The following is a 17,080-nucleotide window of genomic DNA, read 5'->3' as shown; positions in this document are numbered from 1 at the left end:
ATGGCCACTGGAATTGGTCACATGGTGTAAGAAGCTAAATATTTTATTTTGGTGAGAAGTTCACAGACTCCAAAATACTCAGTGCAGAAAATTCTATGTTGGTTTAACTTCCCCAAATCACTGTGTTAACTACATATTTTTAATTATTTTCCCATTACACTACCCTTAATCAATATTATTGAACATTAGCTTGTGATGCGACAGTGCCACAGGGAAATGTGGTTCCATTTGTATTTTAAATGGGATAAGGTTTCTGAGTGGATTTATAACTTTCATATTGATCCTTCCTCTAACAAAGATGCAAAGAGTTTGTGGAAGAACTATCACACTGTAGAAATCATTCCCACAGAAGAAGAAATCCAAGAAGCATCATGTAGCTATAAACATCAGTAAACCTTTTACATTTCCATAAAGATGAACTGAAATTAAGTATATTTTGATTTTCCCTTACAGTAAAGACTTTGCTAAAGATTTGTTCAGAAAACCTTTTGCATTACAAAAAATGTATGTAAAATTCCATTTTTACTGTTGAAAGATGGTAGTAAGTATAGCCATAGAAGTTTCCTCTTAAGTTTCTATTAAGCGTCCCATTACTTTTTTCCATTATTGCAATACATAAATCAATCTGCTATAAAACTTTTTCTGAGAATTAAGGGTAGAGTCAACTGCATCAGCCACCAAATCTAATATTTCACTTAAATACCACAAATGGTAACACTCATTTTAGCATAACAATCAGCCTCCTACATTTAATTTCTATTTGAAAAATGAAGCTATAACATCTCAATGAACAACACAGCAAAGTAGCCACAGAATCATAGAATAGTTATGGTGGACCTTAAGATGATCTAGTTCCAGCCCCCCAGCCATGGGCAGGGACACCTCACACTAAACCATGTCACCCAAGGCTTTGTCCAACCTGGCCTTGAACACTGCCAGGGATGAAGCATTCACAACCTCCCTGGGCAACCCATTCCAGTGCCTCACCACCCTCACAGTAAAGAATTTCTTCCTTATATCCAATCTAAACTTCCTCTGTTTAAGTTTTAACCCGTTACCCCTTGTCCTATCACTACAGTCTCTAATGAAGAGTCCCTCCCTATCATCCTTGTAGGCCCCCTTCAGATACTGGAAGGCTGCTATGAGGTCTCCACGCAGCCTTCTCTTCTCCAGGATGAACAGCCCCAACTTTCTCAGCCTATCTTCATACAGGAGGTGCTCCAGTCCCCTGATCATCCTCGTGGCCCTCCTCTGGACTTGTTCCAGCAGTTCCATGTCCTTTTTATGTTGAGGACACCAGAACTGCACACAATACTCCAAGTGAGGTCTCAGGAGAGCAGAGTAGAGGGGCAGGATCACCTCCTTTGACCTGCTGGTCACACTCCTTTTGATGCAGCCCAGGATATGGTTGGCTTTCTGGGCTGCAAGCACACAGCGAAGCCAGCTCATGTTCATTTTCTCATCGACCAACACCCCAAAGTCCTTCTCGTCAGGGCTGCTCTGAATCTCTTCTTTGCCCATCCTGTAGCTGTGCCTGGGATTGCTCCGACCCAGGTACAGAACCTTGCACGTGGCATGGTTAAACTTCATAAGGTTGGCATCAGCCTACCTCAGAAGCATGTATGGCACCTTTAATAATGATACTAAACATGTACACACATTAAGTAAGATGCACAAGACCAGATACAGGTAAAGGCAAACAGCTTAAGCACAAATTCTTGCCAGACCAGAAAGCTATTCTCCACTAAGTCAAAAGAAAACAGAGTACAAAATTACACTTGCAAACACAATCACAAGCTGTTTGTCCTACACATTGAAGAAGGATTAAACCAGCAGTATAATGAAAAATCAAAACCTAATGTATACAATTTACGTGTAAATCTCTGCGTGAGTTTTATTTAAAACCATCATTTCACCTGGCACTCTGGTAATTTTGTGTGCCTAGTGACAGCCAAGATCTGGGGTGGGGAGCCGAGTTGAGGGTGGAAGCAGAGGGCAAATACCCAAACCCAACCAGTAGATACTGCATCCACACAAGTTTCAGAGATTCCTTTTTCTACAGTTGTTTCCATCCACTCTCACCGACAAGGACTTCTGTCCCAGTAGCTCCAGCTGTTCCCCAAGACTCCCTGTCTACACCCCAGGACTCTCTGTTCCTCTGTCATTATAACCCCAGCCAGCAGAAACAGTGTTCGGCCCTTGGAACACCAGTCCTCATGTTTCCCCCATGTATATGCCTTCCCAGACATATACTTCAAATAGCATCTGCCTTCAATCACTGGCAAAAGAGAGCAGTGCTGCAGCAGACACAGATCTGCACCCACTGTGTGGTCAGCAGGAACATGAGCAGAGGCTGCCAGCAAAGCCCAACACTTTTTGCCTAACAAAGCCCAACACTACTGCTGAGTTCCAGCCTACCCCTGCCTGGGACCAAGTGGAGACTCTTTCCTGGTGGTAACAGCCTGTTTCCTCCAAACTTACGGAATACACTGTTACTGTCAACACCAAATTTGAACCAAGTGAGGAGGACAGACTAAAAACGTGTTACAAAGGAGTGACAGAGGGAAAAAGAAGATACAGTGGCACATCAAAGCAATGAAGCTGCAGTGACATTTCAACTTCAGAGAAAAGTTAACCACAACCATCCTACGTTCATTGTCTGAGTCACTAATTTAAGTTGCTCTCCGATGCAGTTGTAATGATAAAGCCATTGGTACTGAATATACGAACATATTCTGAATGTCTCTGCATCAAATCTTTTCCTGCGCAGAGACAAATTCTCAACTTTAACCAATTCAAATGATTGATCACTGCTATCTACACACAGCTAAAATACTACAAATTCCAATGCAACTCATCTCTGGATCCCCAATATACAAGAGAAAGAAAGTTCTTCCATTCAGTTACAGCTCATTCCAAATTAAAAGCTTTATCAACCAGAGTTAAATAGTTGGGTTTAAAGCAACATATTACGAATACAGGGCAAAGTCTCTTTTTCAGTGTCTCTGTGTGATACAAAACTGCAAATTTATTGTACACAACTGCCTTCTCATGAAAGCAGTGTGGAGGCGGAAAACAACGGAAAATGAGCCCTGACCCCAAAAGATTATCTCTACCTTCAAATGCCTGCATCCTATTTACATCAAAAGGGAAAGCAGTTATTCTGCCATCACGTGTCTACAAGTTACAGACAGGTCTCCCCTATTTCTGCAGATGAACAGATACATCTGTGCAAAGCAGAAGCATTTAACCCTGATGCTTCCACACAAATAAACTCTACAACTCATGCCCCTCTATACATCCTCCAGAATGTGACTCACAGCACATACATCAATCAACCAGGCAGTAATCAAGTGGTTGATTCCACTCAGGCATCCCAAAAGCATGTGTGCTACTGTGCAATTGCTCAGCAACTACTACCAGTCATAAATATACACTTACATAAAACTTCTCGAAGGTGTCACTTACTGTACACACACAATCTGTGTATGCCATTGGGATTTCTGGTCATGCAGTAAACTGGTCAGCAACAGGATGCCTGTGCAGCAGCATCCACCCATCCAGGGCTAACAGGCTCTGCAGCTGAAGGATTTGTGTCCAGGCAAGATTTCCATAAAGAAAAAGAAGTAATTTCCAGGATAACCAAGGTATACATATCCCAAACCTTCTCCAAGCATCATCACACTATCTGCTCATAGGCTGTTGAACATTCAGGGCTCACATTTCGAGAGTTAAGATGCTGTATATTCTCAGACAGATTAACTCAGTTACAGTACAATGCGGCACACAGGAAACCAGAATCATGACATAGAAAGAAAAAGCAATCATTCAGTTCTGACAATCTGAAATGCTTTAACATTTTTTGTTTCCACTACAGAATTGTCAGTAACTTTGTGAGTTTCTGTACCTGTAAATCAAGATACTCTAAACCATTCCTTTCCCTCCTCTTAAAACAGACAAGCCAGGAACTGCAGCAAGAAAAGCTAGCTTTCTAAATCTAAATGAAATTAGTAATAGTAGATCCACAGACAAATGTTGAACATTTTAATGTATCAGAATAAAATTTATCTATCAAAAGATAACTGGTCAGAAGACAGCTACCACCTTGCAATTAGCAATGCTATTCTAAGAGCTGAAACATTCAGAAATTCTTAACAGGTTGGGCACAAAAGCCAAGCCATTGCAGAAGTTTTATTATTGTTTTCACACATGCCAGTGGGTTGAGGTTGCTGATGCTCCTTGTTTCTTTTTGCCTTGACAACTGTGTTGAACAAGCTGCTTCAGAGAACATATTCTAACTTGTACTCCTTGCAAACAACTCGGGATCAAAGCTTCACCATGCTCCCATGTTGCTGCAAATTAACAACAACCTTGTAAGTCAAATGTGATCCCATCACATTTATTTTATTCAAATCTCCCTCCAAGAGTACCTCTACAGTTCGCCTTTAGGGGCTGTACAACTAAATATGAGGGCTGTTTATTTGAACAACTACTTTACTAGTAGTCTGTAACAGAAAAAAATATTTAGTTCAGCCCATTACTGAACTGAGAAAAATCTAATGTATCTGTGGGCTACAATAGCAACATTTATGCTTAATAGGCACAGGAAACTTAAATTCCTTTTTCAGCATAAGATAGTAAAATTATATATTGCCACAAGTAAAAACAGGGTTTCTGTTGTTTACTGTTAGATAGATGGGTGTCACATCTGTGGGAAGCATCCACAGGAATAGACAGAAAACTGCATGAAAGCCAAGGAGACAACCAGAAAAGCAGCTGGAAGCACAGCTCTAAAATACTGTAGAGTAATTGCTTTTTAGGTAGAGACTAGCTGCAATAAAGCCTTGCACTCTGAGCAAGGAAACCACTTTCTATTCACTTTCTGTCATGTTCAGCAAAAGAAAACATAGTGCATTATAAACAAAACTAAATTATAGACTTATTGGTGTCTCATCTTAAAAAGAAACAATTTATAGGATTCTAATCCTAAAGATTGTATCAATAATGAAAAAAACCTTCTTTTAATCCAGACAGCAAATAGCAAATAAAGTTGTGATTACACACCAGGAATAAGGTTACTGAATAAAATACTAGTCTAAACCATGGAAGTGAGGAGGTGGAAAACAAAAAGGATAATTACACTTGAAAATAAAAGCAAGTCCCTTTTTCAGACTTTTTTCTAACACGGTATTGTCATGGTTCCTAGCTATAGAAATGGCAGTGGACATTAACAACAAAAGCTTAAGTGAATCTGCTAAAATACAGGCAAACATTTTACATGTTTTAAGGGATCAAATTTTCTGATAAGAGGGCAGCTCTCACATATCCCATGCAAACATCAGTATTATTTGGTAATGAAATGCATTGGCACATCCCTCTGGCCACAAAAGGAGATAAACTTGGCCACAAAAACACCTAGTACAACTTAGGTTAGACAGGACTTCTAGGGGTCATCTAGTCTAACCCTCTCCTCCAAACTGATTTCAAGAAGATAGCTACTTCAAAGTTAGACCATTCCTGCCAGCTGCAGGTCTTCCCTATCTAAGACTTATTTTGAGTGTCATATTAACTTTAAAACCCAGTGTAAGTAACTCTTTTTGTGCTAGCCCAAATCTCTGTTGGTGCCAAATGTAGTATTGGTGTCTTTTACTTGCCACTGCTGATTCAACTTGCTCTTGAAAATGCCTGCGTGGAAGTTCTTCACCCCTCCCTTCAATCTACTTCAGTACTTAACTACACTTACCATTAAAAAAAAAAACACCTCTTTCCACTACCTAGCCTTGTTCTCTCTTTCCGTTTCAGTCCTTTATATCCTGTTATTCAGTGTGGCTACAAAATGAATATGGGTTGTTTTTGGTTTTTTCCCCTAAAGAACTTTAAAAACATTTGAAACTAATCTCCCTGTCTCTCTCCTCACACCTTTCCTTCAAGCTAAGGAACGTCAGGACATGATCCTTCCTTACAGTGTAGATTTTTTAGATCTTTGATCACTCTTGCTCCTTTGAACCCTAGCTAATAAATCTATTTCCTTAGTGGACCATCTAGAAGCGAACACAATGTCAGCAGAGCAGAAAGACTCCCTATGGCTGGAGTAGCTGACTTCTTACTTCCTTAGCACGCTTTTCTGTTCAATTTCTGCTTTCTGCAATAACATGGTGACTCACGCTTAGCATTTGATTTACAGTAAACTGCCATTTCTAACTAGCATCCTAACACCAAATTTCTTCTTCCCTGTACTTTATGTATACGTGTTGGTTTTGGTTTGTTTTGTTTTTCCCCACTTTAGTGCGCCCGATGTCCTATCTGGGGCATTTTAAACTACCTTCAACCCTCCATTCACCTCCCTTCTGGACTAGGTCTCCAACTTCCACAAGTCTCTTGCCTGCCTTCTCTGCTCCTCCAGAATGGTGCTGTTTGAAATCTAGCAAGAAATTGCTCCCTTCTATCACCCAGATTCACTAAGGAAAATACCAACCACCACAACCAGGACATTGCGAAGACCCCCTTACTCACTGTTAAAAATATGACTATGTATCTATTGTAACTACTCTAGGAAGGCAGTTACTAGCAAAAAGATAAATACACTCTGGTTTACAATCTATTGCAAAGGTTTCTTAGTGGATACATGTATTTCTTACAGTAGGGAATAAGCAGTTGTCTTGGATGCAATTTTCTTTCCTAGGTTGGCTACATCACTTACAGGTTAGCCTCTGCACGGCAGCAGCAACCAGCATTTTGCGGTAGTCATGCAAGCATAGATTCAGGCTGAAGTAGTATTAAGAGAAGCCACACTGAGCAAAAGTATTACCTTTCCTCAACAACGTGAGCTCCACAATCAAGAGCAGTCCCTCAAGATGTCGGCCAAGTCTGGTCACATTAAACACTGGTAGCAACCAAGCTTTAGACTCCCATAAACTGTCAAGCTAACCTAGTTAGCAAGTTACAGAAAAAGGGGACAAGGCAGGGCTGCTAAAACAACTTTGGTTGCGATCCTTTCCACTGCAGCCCACCAAATCACTGGTGTCAGAGAAGTCCCACTGCAACGGGCACAAGACAGACACAAAGATACCAGACCTAAAAACTGCCCACGTGAATAGCTGGGATATATAATACCTCTTCTGCTCAATTCACTTGGGATAGCGTGCTCATTACCTACACAGGACCCTCTGTAACTATTCCAAACCTACACTCCTGATTGGCTTTAATGAAATTCCACTCCTACTTTTAATATCAATCAGATGGATGCCAATTTGTCAGTTTTGGAAATGAAGCTTAAACAGTATTTTAGATAAAGACTAAAGTAATGTTTCTGTGCTGGTATTAAAAAGAAAAAGGAAACTCCTACTTCCTTTAATTTCAGCTCCTGGAAGATCTGCAACAGAATTTCCAAAGGAAATCATGCTTCCCTCCTGTTTAACAGAAAAGAAAAAAAAAACCAAACAAAAAAGACCCAAACAAACAAACAAAAAAAAAAACGAAAAAAAAAACAACCACCTTTCTTCTGCAAACAAACTGGCATAACATAAGCTGCTATATGTACTTTCTACTTTAGCATCCCACACCAGCTCCTCCCTTCCTCTGTCTCCACTATTCCCAGCTTGTAGCCCATTTAACTTTTTTTGTTGGCTGGTCTTAATTCCTATCAGTGGGAAATCGGCACATAACTATGAAAATCAGAACATGCAGCCAGAGGACTGCAATTAACATTTATGTTTTTAAAGGGAATATTTGCATAACCACTGTCAGGGAGGGAATTAATATCTATATCTATCTATCTGTATATCTCCTGTCTTCCTTGCCCTGTTTCCTCCATTGTTATCCTAAACACTTCCTCCAGGAGAAGGAGGAGAACCACCTCCTGGATTTTCCACCACTGGCTGAAGCTTTTTGGTTTAGTCTCAGGTTTTCTTATGCTTGTTATTAAGTGTAGATATTTTTCAGCACTTATGACTATCAGGGCTGAGAAACAGCATGGGACTTCTAATTTTATGAAATCAGCCAGAGGAGAAGAAAAGACAACAGTTTTATTTTACAGCCCACATAATTTTCCTTCCAAATAAGAGAAAACGTCATGCCTAACACAAAACAGTAGCTCTAACCATCATTACTTAAATATGAGTGAATATTCAGCAAACTATGAAGCTAGTTAAGTATCTCAAAAGTTAAAGTCCTCTTGCAGGTCCTTCCTTGTCAGTTTAAACCAGTATACCAAAAGAAGTCATCCTCATACAGTGAAAAGATCCTATAGTTACACCATCACCCTAGGATGAACTGAAAACTGTAATTTTTTTCAACTAATTCCTCATCACTAAACCAAAATATGTTTTAGATGGGAAAAAGATGATATACACGACTAGTTTCAGCTTGCTCTGAAAACTACATAGCTTAGACAATCTCAAAGGGTTAAGCTGCATCAGATTTTCACAATACATACTCCATATGTTTCCTCACCACTTCAAGTAACCAAATGCCTTCTAAAAATGATGCAAGACACTGCCAACCACTATCTTTCACCAAGAACAAAGTAACATACACTCAACACAAAAAAAAAAAAAGTGTGTAGAATTGTTAAGAATCAGAGTAGAACTTTAACAGGGGAAGCAAATTAATGAGGTTAATGAATGCTTTGCTGAGGAATTTCATAGTACCACACCTTCCCTAATTCAGTAAAGTCATTTACCTTCCTTTCCATGCTGGTAACAGGCATCAGGAAGTTTGCTGACCTAAGAAGAGTATGCTCTGTGGTGCTCAAGAGCCTTATGCTCTTCCTGGAACATTATTTACTCAGGCCACTAGTCACATTAAAGATCAAAGCATCAAGACTATGCTCTCTACAGAGCATGCAACAGCTTTGACGTAATTTTTGTGGCTGGTGTAATAGGTATACCGTGCTGTTTTGTATTGCTTAGATCTTCCTAAGAGAAGTGCCTTAAGGATAAAAAAAATACTGCATTGCAGTGGTGCACAAATGAGGTGGTGAAGATCTGTGCCTCCGAGCAGGTTTGTAGTACCAGAAAGCATTATTTAGTCAAAGGAGGTAGAGTTAAGCATAAAGTTAGCACTTGCGTAAGAGCTCAGTCTTTGGAGCCATACAAGGACAACTTACACCAAACTGACTGTGAATTCACAGTGACTGCAGATCCTTTAAAAGTGGTCCTTCTGTGCACCAAAGTAATTTTGGCAAGATTTGATTTCTAACATCTACTTCCTTTGTGCTAACCATAGCACATTTTTAACTCCTAGCAAGCAGTCTCACCCACGACTCTTGCACATAGATCACACAGGAGAGGCCTTTCCCAGGTGTGTTCAGCACATGTACTGCTTCCTCACAACTCAAGTGCTTCTAGACATTGCATGGGGTCCAGAAAGTGGCAAAGAATTATAGTTGATTTTGAAAACTCTTTCCAAAGGCCAGAGGTATTTCAGTGAACCTTTTTCAAACTCAGTTTTAAAAGCACAACCACATAACTGACCATTTCATTCAAAGAGCAGCATCTGCTCTGTGAAAAGTTATTTACATAATCAGATCATTAGGTAAGCTAAAGCCATGCTGTTTCCAGTGATGGCACTTCAGACAGAGTATTGCCTTCAGCTCCTGACAACTTTTCGAGACATCCTTAAGATGTCTCTGCAGAACAGTGATTTAAACGATTTTTAGCACTTTAAAACAGTACCAAAGTCTGTATCATTTTCAAGTATCTAAATCCTACCCTACATAGACTGGAACAAGGTGTATTTACCAGAAGACATGATCTACAAAAACATCCCATAATCCCAGTCTTATTGCTATTCTACAAACAATTCTGCATTTTAAGTGACAACTGCCAAGTTCTTAGTTTCTCAAGTAAAATTAATCACTTGAATACTGGATTAGGGTTGTTAGAAACAAGGCACTATATTTCTGCTTTTAAAAAGCAAAATTTGTTCTACTTATCACTGAGAAGCCAGCCATTTGAGGATTTGCTTTTTCTTTAAAAAACTTTAATAGTATTGTCTTTCCAAGTGTTGATTTACTTTGCTGTCCAAAGACTGACAAATGGACAGCACTACAGGACTCTAGTGCATGCCATAGAAATGTAACAAATAACAAAAGATAATGGGCAGAGTATGTGACATCCCATAGCCTCTCAATGAATTGGAATGGCAAGTGCTGTATTTGCTTCTAATTGAGCCACTCAAAAATTTGTAATTAGAATGATATCAATGAATTAAGATACCATCTTGAAAGGCTTACTAAATACAAAATTATATCAAGCTGGAAAAAAATAATCTTAATAAACACATATCATCAGTTTCTTAATCTTTTCTATTGGTGCAGGAATGTCTCTAAAAACATGGTACAAAATGAACTCAGATCTGTTTTGGTTTTGTACAACCTGTACAAATTAATAAAATGATAACTATAAGTTAAAAAGTAAAATAAAACCCCCATTGTTTTATGTATAAATTTCTCCTGAAGCAATATCTTAAGATAAGTTATCCAGACTGCAGTCTCGTAACTGTGATTTATGATGAACACATTACTGATGTCTCGTGACACTGATTTTTATTTAACAAATTACCTATCCTAATGCTCACCAGCAAGACCTGGAAGAAGATAAATGCAGAACTTTCATACTACCATTAAGCATTGATTCTAAGCATTCAAATAGGAAAGAAATAAAAAGTGTTATAGAGCAGTCTGACCAACAACAGCTTTAATTGTGTAAGTGCTGTACATATTACTGCTCTCTAAATCACAGATTTCTGTTAATTTCTTTTAACAAATACTTTTCTTGGTGTTCTGTTTTGACAAAAGAGAACAAGATTTGTAAATGACATATCAACAAAGAAAGAAAAGAAGAAAAAAAGACATTCCATAAACATGTATCTTTGCTGAAGTGAAAACAAAGTTCATGTGAGGTTCTTCAGCAAGAAATAAATCGGTAACATAAAGTGAAACTACGGAATGTGACGTTAGTCAAAATGAAGAAAATACTACTTACAGTGCTATTCAGATACCCTTTTCTTGTCAGTCTTTGGCACGTCTACACTTTTGTTTTCCAATGAAAAGATCTATATATTACCACAGCCTTGAGAACCTGACATTTTTCCTGCTGCTTGCACTCAGAAGGCTAGCCTACCAACCAACTGCTACAGCAGAGATCACACCACAAAGCGTCTGTTTCTCCTGCAAGTGCCCAATGGGGAAAGAAAAAAATCAAACCCAACAATAATTCGATACGCTACAGAACTCATCTGCTTCTTTTATACTGAAATAAGGGTTACAAGTTGCCTATGCTACAACAGACAATATTCCTGGAGAACCTCAGCTTCTTCTTATTGGACCTGAGGTACAACTGAAGATAGTATTCTCAGCAGAACAGTCAGAATAAACCATGTAGCAAGCTCACTAAAGACAGAATGTGTTTTAAAATTACTTGATCTTAGAAGGACATAGTCTACTATTTTTCAAAAGATCAGATGTTTATGAAGAAAAAAAAAACACAAAAAACCCAAATCCCTTTCTTCTCCTAAAGACCACTGCTGAACAAGTTTGTTTGCTTTACTAATGGACAAAACCAAAACATCTGACTTGCAGTCAACAGGCCTGACCCTCTGAAAAAATGTATTTACAAGCCTCACATGGAGTGCATTGACATAAACTAAGATATTTAAGAAGGTAAAAGTATATTACACACAAAAGATACTTTATTATTTAATGAGATTGCTCATGTTGTTATAATAGGTACATTTCCCACTACCTGGTCAATTTTCTCATTACTTTATTTCTTATATCATGCTCTGACAAGAAATATTTTATATGTCAGTCAAAGACAGCAAAAAAAAGTCTTTCCACAATCTTGACTGGCAGTTTGCCACTGCCATCACTGAATCATCAGGGAAGAGAAAGCAGCACCAAAAATAACATTCACCAGCCGGGTCCATTGGCCATATGTTACACGGAAATAAAATAAAAATAAAAAAATAATAAAAAAAGAAAAACAACAACCAGAGAACATGGGGTTTTTTGTTTGAGGGTTGTAATTTTTTTTTCTCCAGGAACCAGGAAAAAAAATAAAAAAAAAAAAAACAAAAAACAACAATAACAAAAAGAAAACCAACCCACCAAATTACAACTATTTAGCCTTGACCAAACCCTTCCTCCAAGGGCAGCATCTGATTTTCTTCTGGTATATTTTTTTTTTTCCTTTTTAAAATCACAGTGGCTCCAAGCTAATTTTCCTGAATCTATTAGTGGATGTTTATTCCTTGCCAAGGCAATATTTTTTGGAGCAGAGCTAGTCAACAAACAATTTACAGATTGCTAACATATAGCAGCAGTACCATACAGGCTCATGAAGGTCAATTTGGTTTTGGAGCCTTTTACTTACCTTTCCCATTTTGCCATGCAGTATACCAGGACAAACTGAGGAAAGTAGTGATGAAAACTAACACGGTGGCCACAGTTCCATTTCGGAGCCTCATCTCATTTCAGCATCACACTTGGTTATGTTCTATTAGAGATGAGGACCTATCTGTTGGGCTTGCTGCAATGAAGTCAGCTGAAGTCCATCAGCAGCAGTTGGCCAAAGCAACACAAAATGTAGCTCTCACATATCAGAGGTATCGTAAATCAATCCATTCCAATCTGTTGTAAGCTCTCTTATCGTTCTCATGAATTAAACTTGTCTTTTTTCTTCCAGTCCTGTTTAAAGGAAATAAAATTTTAACAGATTATGCCAAAAATATTGACAAGAGTCCCCATGTACCAAAATACAGTAACGAAATACTACTACACTCTCATTACTGTGCCTTACACGCACCTCCCCCGCACTGCCTCAGTCTTGGCTCAGAGAATAGAACTTGTTAGATTGATTTGTCCTCTTTCTGTAAAGACTGCTTGTATCTGGAAGAGCTGTATTTCACATGAATTTGCTTAGCAAAGGACAAACATACACATCACCAACATTACAAGTTTATCATAAAGTCAAGGCGGGAGGGATCACGTGCCACCTAGCAGGTAATGAACTGATACAAGAGTTGTTTTCAGGAAGCCAGCAACTCAAGGCCCCACTCCTAAACCCTCACATCAACAAAACTGCTCTGAAATCAGTGTGGCCTAATGTAACTGCAGCAGCAGAACTGCCCCCAGCAAACTGAGAGACCAGTCATAAACAGCCTTTACAAACCTACATCACTCATCTTTCTCTGCTTAGTGTAAGCGTGTTTGATCCATCCACAACCATTTTTTCCCTAGCTTAGCTACATCTATGCACAGACTAGTCACACACTCAGAGTGCTCAATCTATATCAACTGGCAAAAACCCAAAAGCCCCACAAAACACCATGGTATGACCATATCACTCCTCTATCTCTGTCACACAGGCACAAGAACAAAACAACAGAAATTACCTACAGTTCAGTTTCATCCCAGAGGAAGGTTTCATATCCTGGGATTAGAAAATCCTCAGCTGGCCAAACACAGCCAGCAGCTAACCACACTGTCCTAACTGCACAAGACAAAGCACAAGGAAATAAATTAACCAACTTTAAGAAGGGACGTGTGTAGATTTGTTTTTAAAGCACTACTTCATCCCTTACAGTAGTTCAAACATTAACATTTAATGTTCTTTTAAGGCACTACCAGATTTTACCGCACTATAAACTATATTTGATACAAATAATGCTACCCAGCAATAAATAACTTGCTCTGAATCTTCCCTGGAAGCAATCTCTGGCACTCTCTTGCCTGGGTGCATTTATAATAACAGAGAAAAATATATTTTGTATTATCCTTATGGTACCAAGAGATTCCAGTCAAATCTGAACTACCCTGCCCAAGCCTGTATCACAGCACATGCTACCTTTACCAAGGAGCTTGCAAAACAAGATATAACCAACAGGCATGATCAAGAAATTAACAGAAAAAAACCACAAAGTTGCAGACCTACAGGCTCTTGTGTTCAAATTGTGGTCACGACATCCAAGTTACAGAAAACATTTATCTTCAGACTGTGATTACCTCCCATATAATGCTACTAACAAGCTTTGTTTTGAGGAACTTTACACACAGATTGGCTTGTGGCTTTAAACATTAACTCAGAAATCACATAGCACCTATGAGGAAGGAAACAAATGCAAGAACACAGGAAGCAGACAAAGACGATGGCAAAATTTAGTAAGAAACAAAATAATGAGCAGGAACAGAAAGATCTGTGAAAAGTCTTATGACACAAGAAACCTGAATTCAATGAAATAAAAGATAAAGACAACTGAGAGACCTATAGAAAGTCAATACAGAGAGTATGGCATGCCAGTAAGTATCATCAGCACCAGCACTTTGAATAGGTGATGGACATGATAAAAAGCCAGAAGAGTAGCAATAGTAATCTGGTGATAAAAGTCTGGGTGAACTGTAGCAAGGAAAGGCAAAGATCTCAAAACCCCATGGTTTTATAAGGCCTGTCTACATAAATTTGGAAAGTTCAGGTGATTCCCAGACTAACAGAATAAACAGCTAGGATACCACTCAGGTCACTGACACTAACAGTTTAACACAGCTAAAGTGCCTCTGAAGCAAGGATGACTAAACCTTCATCTACCTTTACCATTATTCTAGCAGCAGTCAGATCTCTCTGGAGCAGGTCAGGTGTGCATGAAAGACCAGTCTGCAAGCTAGACAGATTATCCCATTGGGGCAAACAGACAGCTGGTCTGACATGCAAACAAGAGAGGGCAATCAGGAGAGCAAAAATATCATCTGATAATGCCAGGAAAATGAACCACCTCCCTCACTAGAAAACGCGGGCATCATTTTTACATTTGCTGCAATAAAATCAGGATGTTGTGATCAGGGCTTCTCACTGTGCAATTTGAATCCATAAAAAAAAAAAAAAAAAAATATACAGCATGAAAGAATTCAGAGGAAAAAAAAAGAAAAAAAAAGAAAAAAGTAGCAACATGATTCAATTAGCAGCAAGTATGCACAAATTGTGTCAAATTAATAATTATCATGGGTTTGAGTTGGCTGGTTCTGCTTTTATCTTTCTCTTCTGGTCTTGTAACCACTCCTCTTAGCACAGGCACCAGCAGCTCAGCTACAGCTCAGCAATACTTAGACGATTATTCAAGCATTACACTGTATCAAACTGCATACATCAAGGCCACGCATGAACCAGAAGCGCTCCAGCTTTTAAAAATGCAGATAGTTAAACAAGCAGAAACCCATGTGTAGATGGACATAAATTATTTAACCCCCAGGTGGTCACTTTAGATTTGTTCAATAATTTATCACACAAACTAAACAAATTTAACTGAGGGGTAATCCAGTTTGAGCCAACGTTATGACAGGGAATAAGTAGATAGATTGAAGCCTATGAAACTTTCCAGCACCGTTGTGACCTGAACCTTTTCCCCTGCAGACTGACAGGAACAGTCAGTAGTAGATGCTGACGACAACGGGTACCGAAGGTACCTGGCACCCCTCAGGTGCTGAGGGGCATTCTACTGAGGATTCAGAGGAATCCCATCTTAAATAAACCAAGAAGTTTCTGTATGCACCCAGACACTCCCAAAACACATACAAAGTATATTTCCAACCACAAATCAGAAAAAAACCGTTACACTTCAATGCCCCGGCAAAGGCTCTCCGCACAATTGCTGAAGGGTCGAATGGTGTAGAATCAGGGCATGAAGCGAGCCAGACTTCTGAGGGGATGAGGCCAGATCCCATCCTGCCGGGAGGTGCAAAAGCACCTACCGCGGCAGCGGCGTTGCGTTTAAAAGGTTGTTCTTCAAGGCATGGGAGAACGATTAAAAGACAAGAAGGAAAAGGTTGGTGGAGATCCGCTAAACAGGGGACTTTCCACCTTATTTCTACTGAAACGCTTCAGCAACCCCCCCCCGTCACCCGCCGCCGTTAACGGCCGTCCCCTCCGGCTCGCCGGCGCCCTGTCATTTCGCAGCCGAAACGCCCCAAGCCCGGGGAACGGCGATCCGCTGCCTCCGCCGAAACCGTCCCGAGTTAGCCGGGACCTTCCTCTGTGTCTCACCGCCCCGGCCCTGGCTATTTAGTCTGAGAAGCGAAAGACCAAGCGGGGAAATAACGCACCGGCCGCGCCAGCTCTGCCAGGCAGCAGAGGGCGAGAGCTGAGGGAGACGGAGAGGAGGGAGAGCGCCGGTCCGCGGAGCTGCCTGGCGCATCGGAGCGTGGTGGCGAAGGGAAGGAAGAGGGACGGGAAACTGCAAACTCTGCCGAACCCCCGCGGGCTCCCTCTCCCGGGAAGCGAAGGAGGAAGGATGGAAAGAAGGGTCTCCCCGAGCGCACAAGAGGGAGAAGGAGGGGGAGCAGCGCCGCTCTTACCCTCCAACCGCCCGGAGCGCACCCTAAGCACAGGGCGAAGGGAGGGGGCGGCAGCAAGTCCTGCGAAGGACCCGCAAGGGCTCCCTACACCACCACTGCCACCAGGCAGGTGCATGCGAGCGCAGAAGGGTGCATACACGCAGATGGCGGAGCAGGACAGCCCCCAGCCTCCCGCCCGTCCTCCCTCCGGCGACACCGCAGAGACCGGCGGCGCTAGGAGGGAAACAGCCTCCGCCGCACACCCGCTCCAAAAGGTGGGAGAAACACCCGGCTCTGACCCCCCACAAGCACCCGAGCCGGCTGCAGCTGCCGGCTCTGAGCCGGGTCCGAAGGCGGCAGCGGGGGAGCAGGACCCACTGACCGCCGCTGCCATCCTCACCTGTGCGTGCGCTCCGGCAGGGGGAGCCGCGGGGCACGGGCGGCGGCGGGCGACTGTCTCGGCTCGCGCGGGGATCTCACTCCCCTCTCCCGGCCCCCCCCACCACCCCTTCCTCCTCAGCGACGCACCCAACCCGCGCAACCGCACCCCCCACCCCCGGAGCGCCGTGGAACGGCACGGAGATACGCCCCGCCCACCGGCCCCGCGGGCAGCCTATGGGCGGCCGCGTCGGAGAGGGAGACTCATTGGCTGAGAGTCCTGTCGCTCTGTTCGGCCGCAGCTATAAATGGCTCTGTCTCGCGAGGCCTGCCTCAGAAGCTGTGGTGGGAGCTGGAGAGTATGGGCGTTGTCAGTGG

At 41.3% G+C, this 17,080-nt stretch overlaps 1 protein-coding gene across 2 annotated transcripts in view; it reads right to left on the bottom strand.

The window, feature by feature from the left end:
* MGAT4A (alpha-1,3-mannosyl-glycoprotein 4-beta-N-acetylglucosaminyltransferase A) overlaps positions 1-16,842 on the bottom strand; it is an 80,006-nt gene extending 63,164 nt beyond the window's left edge. Inside the window, exons 1-2 of one of the 2 annotated variants that reach the window (XM_061459704.1) lie at positions 16,725-16,842; positions 12,375-12,688 (exon numbers count right to left, since the gene is read on the bottom strand). In XM_061459704.1, the coding sequence (XP_061315688.1) occupies positions 12,375-12,468 (94 nt within the window). In that variant the 5' untranslated portion in view covers positions 12,469-12,688; positions 16,725-16,842. The remainder of the gene's footprint in view (positions 1-12,374; positions 12,689-16,724) is intronic. The other variant, XM_061459706.1, reaches the window with a different exon arrangement.
* Positions 16,843-17,080: the final 238 nt, after the last annotated feature.

This window comes from Pezoporus flaviventris, unplaced genomic scaffold (assembly GCF_033815535.1).
Source record: "Pezoporus flaviventris isolate CSIRO_AGI_PZ_B2104156 unplaced genomic scaffold, CSIRO_AGI_Pfla_v1 ptg000030l, whole genome shotgun sequence".
Lineage (NCBI taxonomy): Eukaryota > Metazoa > Chordata > Aves > Psittaciformes > Psittacidae > Pezoporus > Pezoporus flaviventris.
This window is presented reverse-complemented; position numbering and strand designations above follow the sequence as displayed.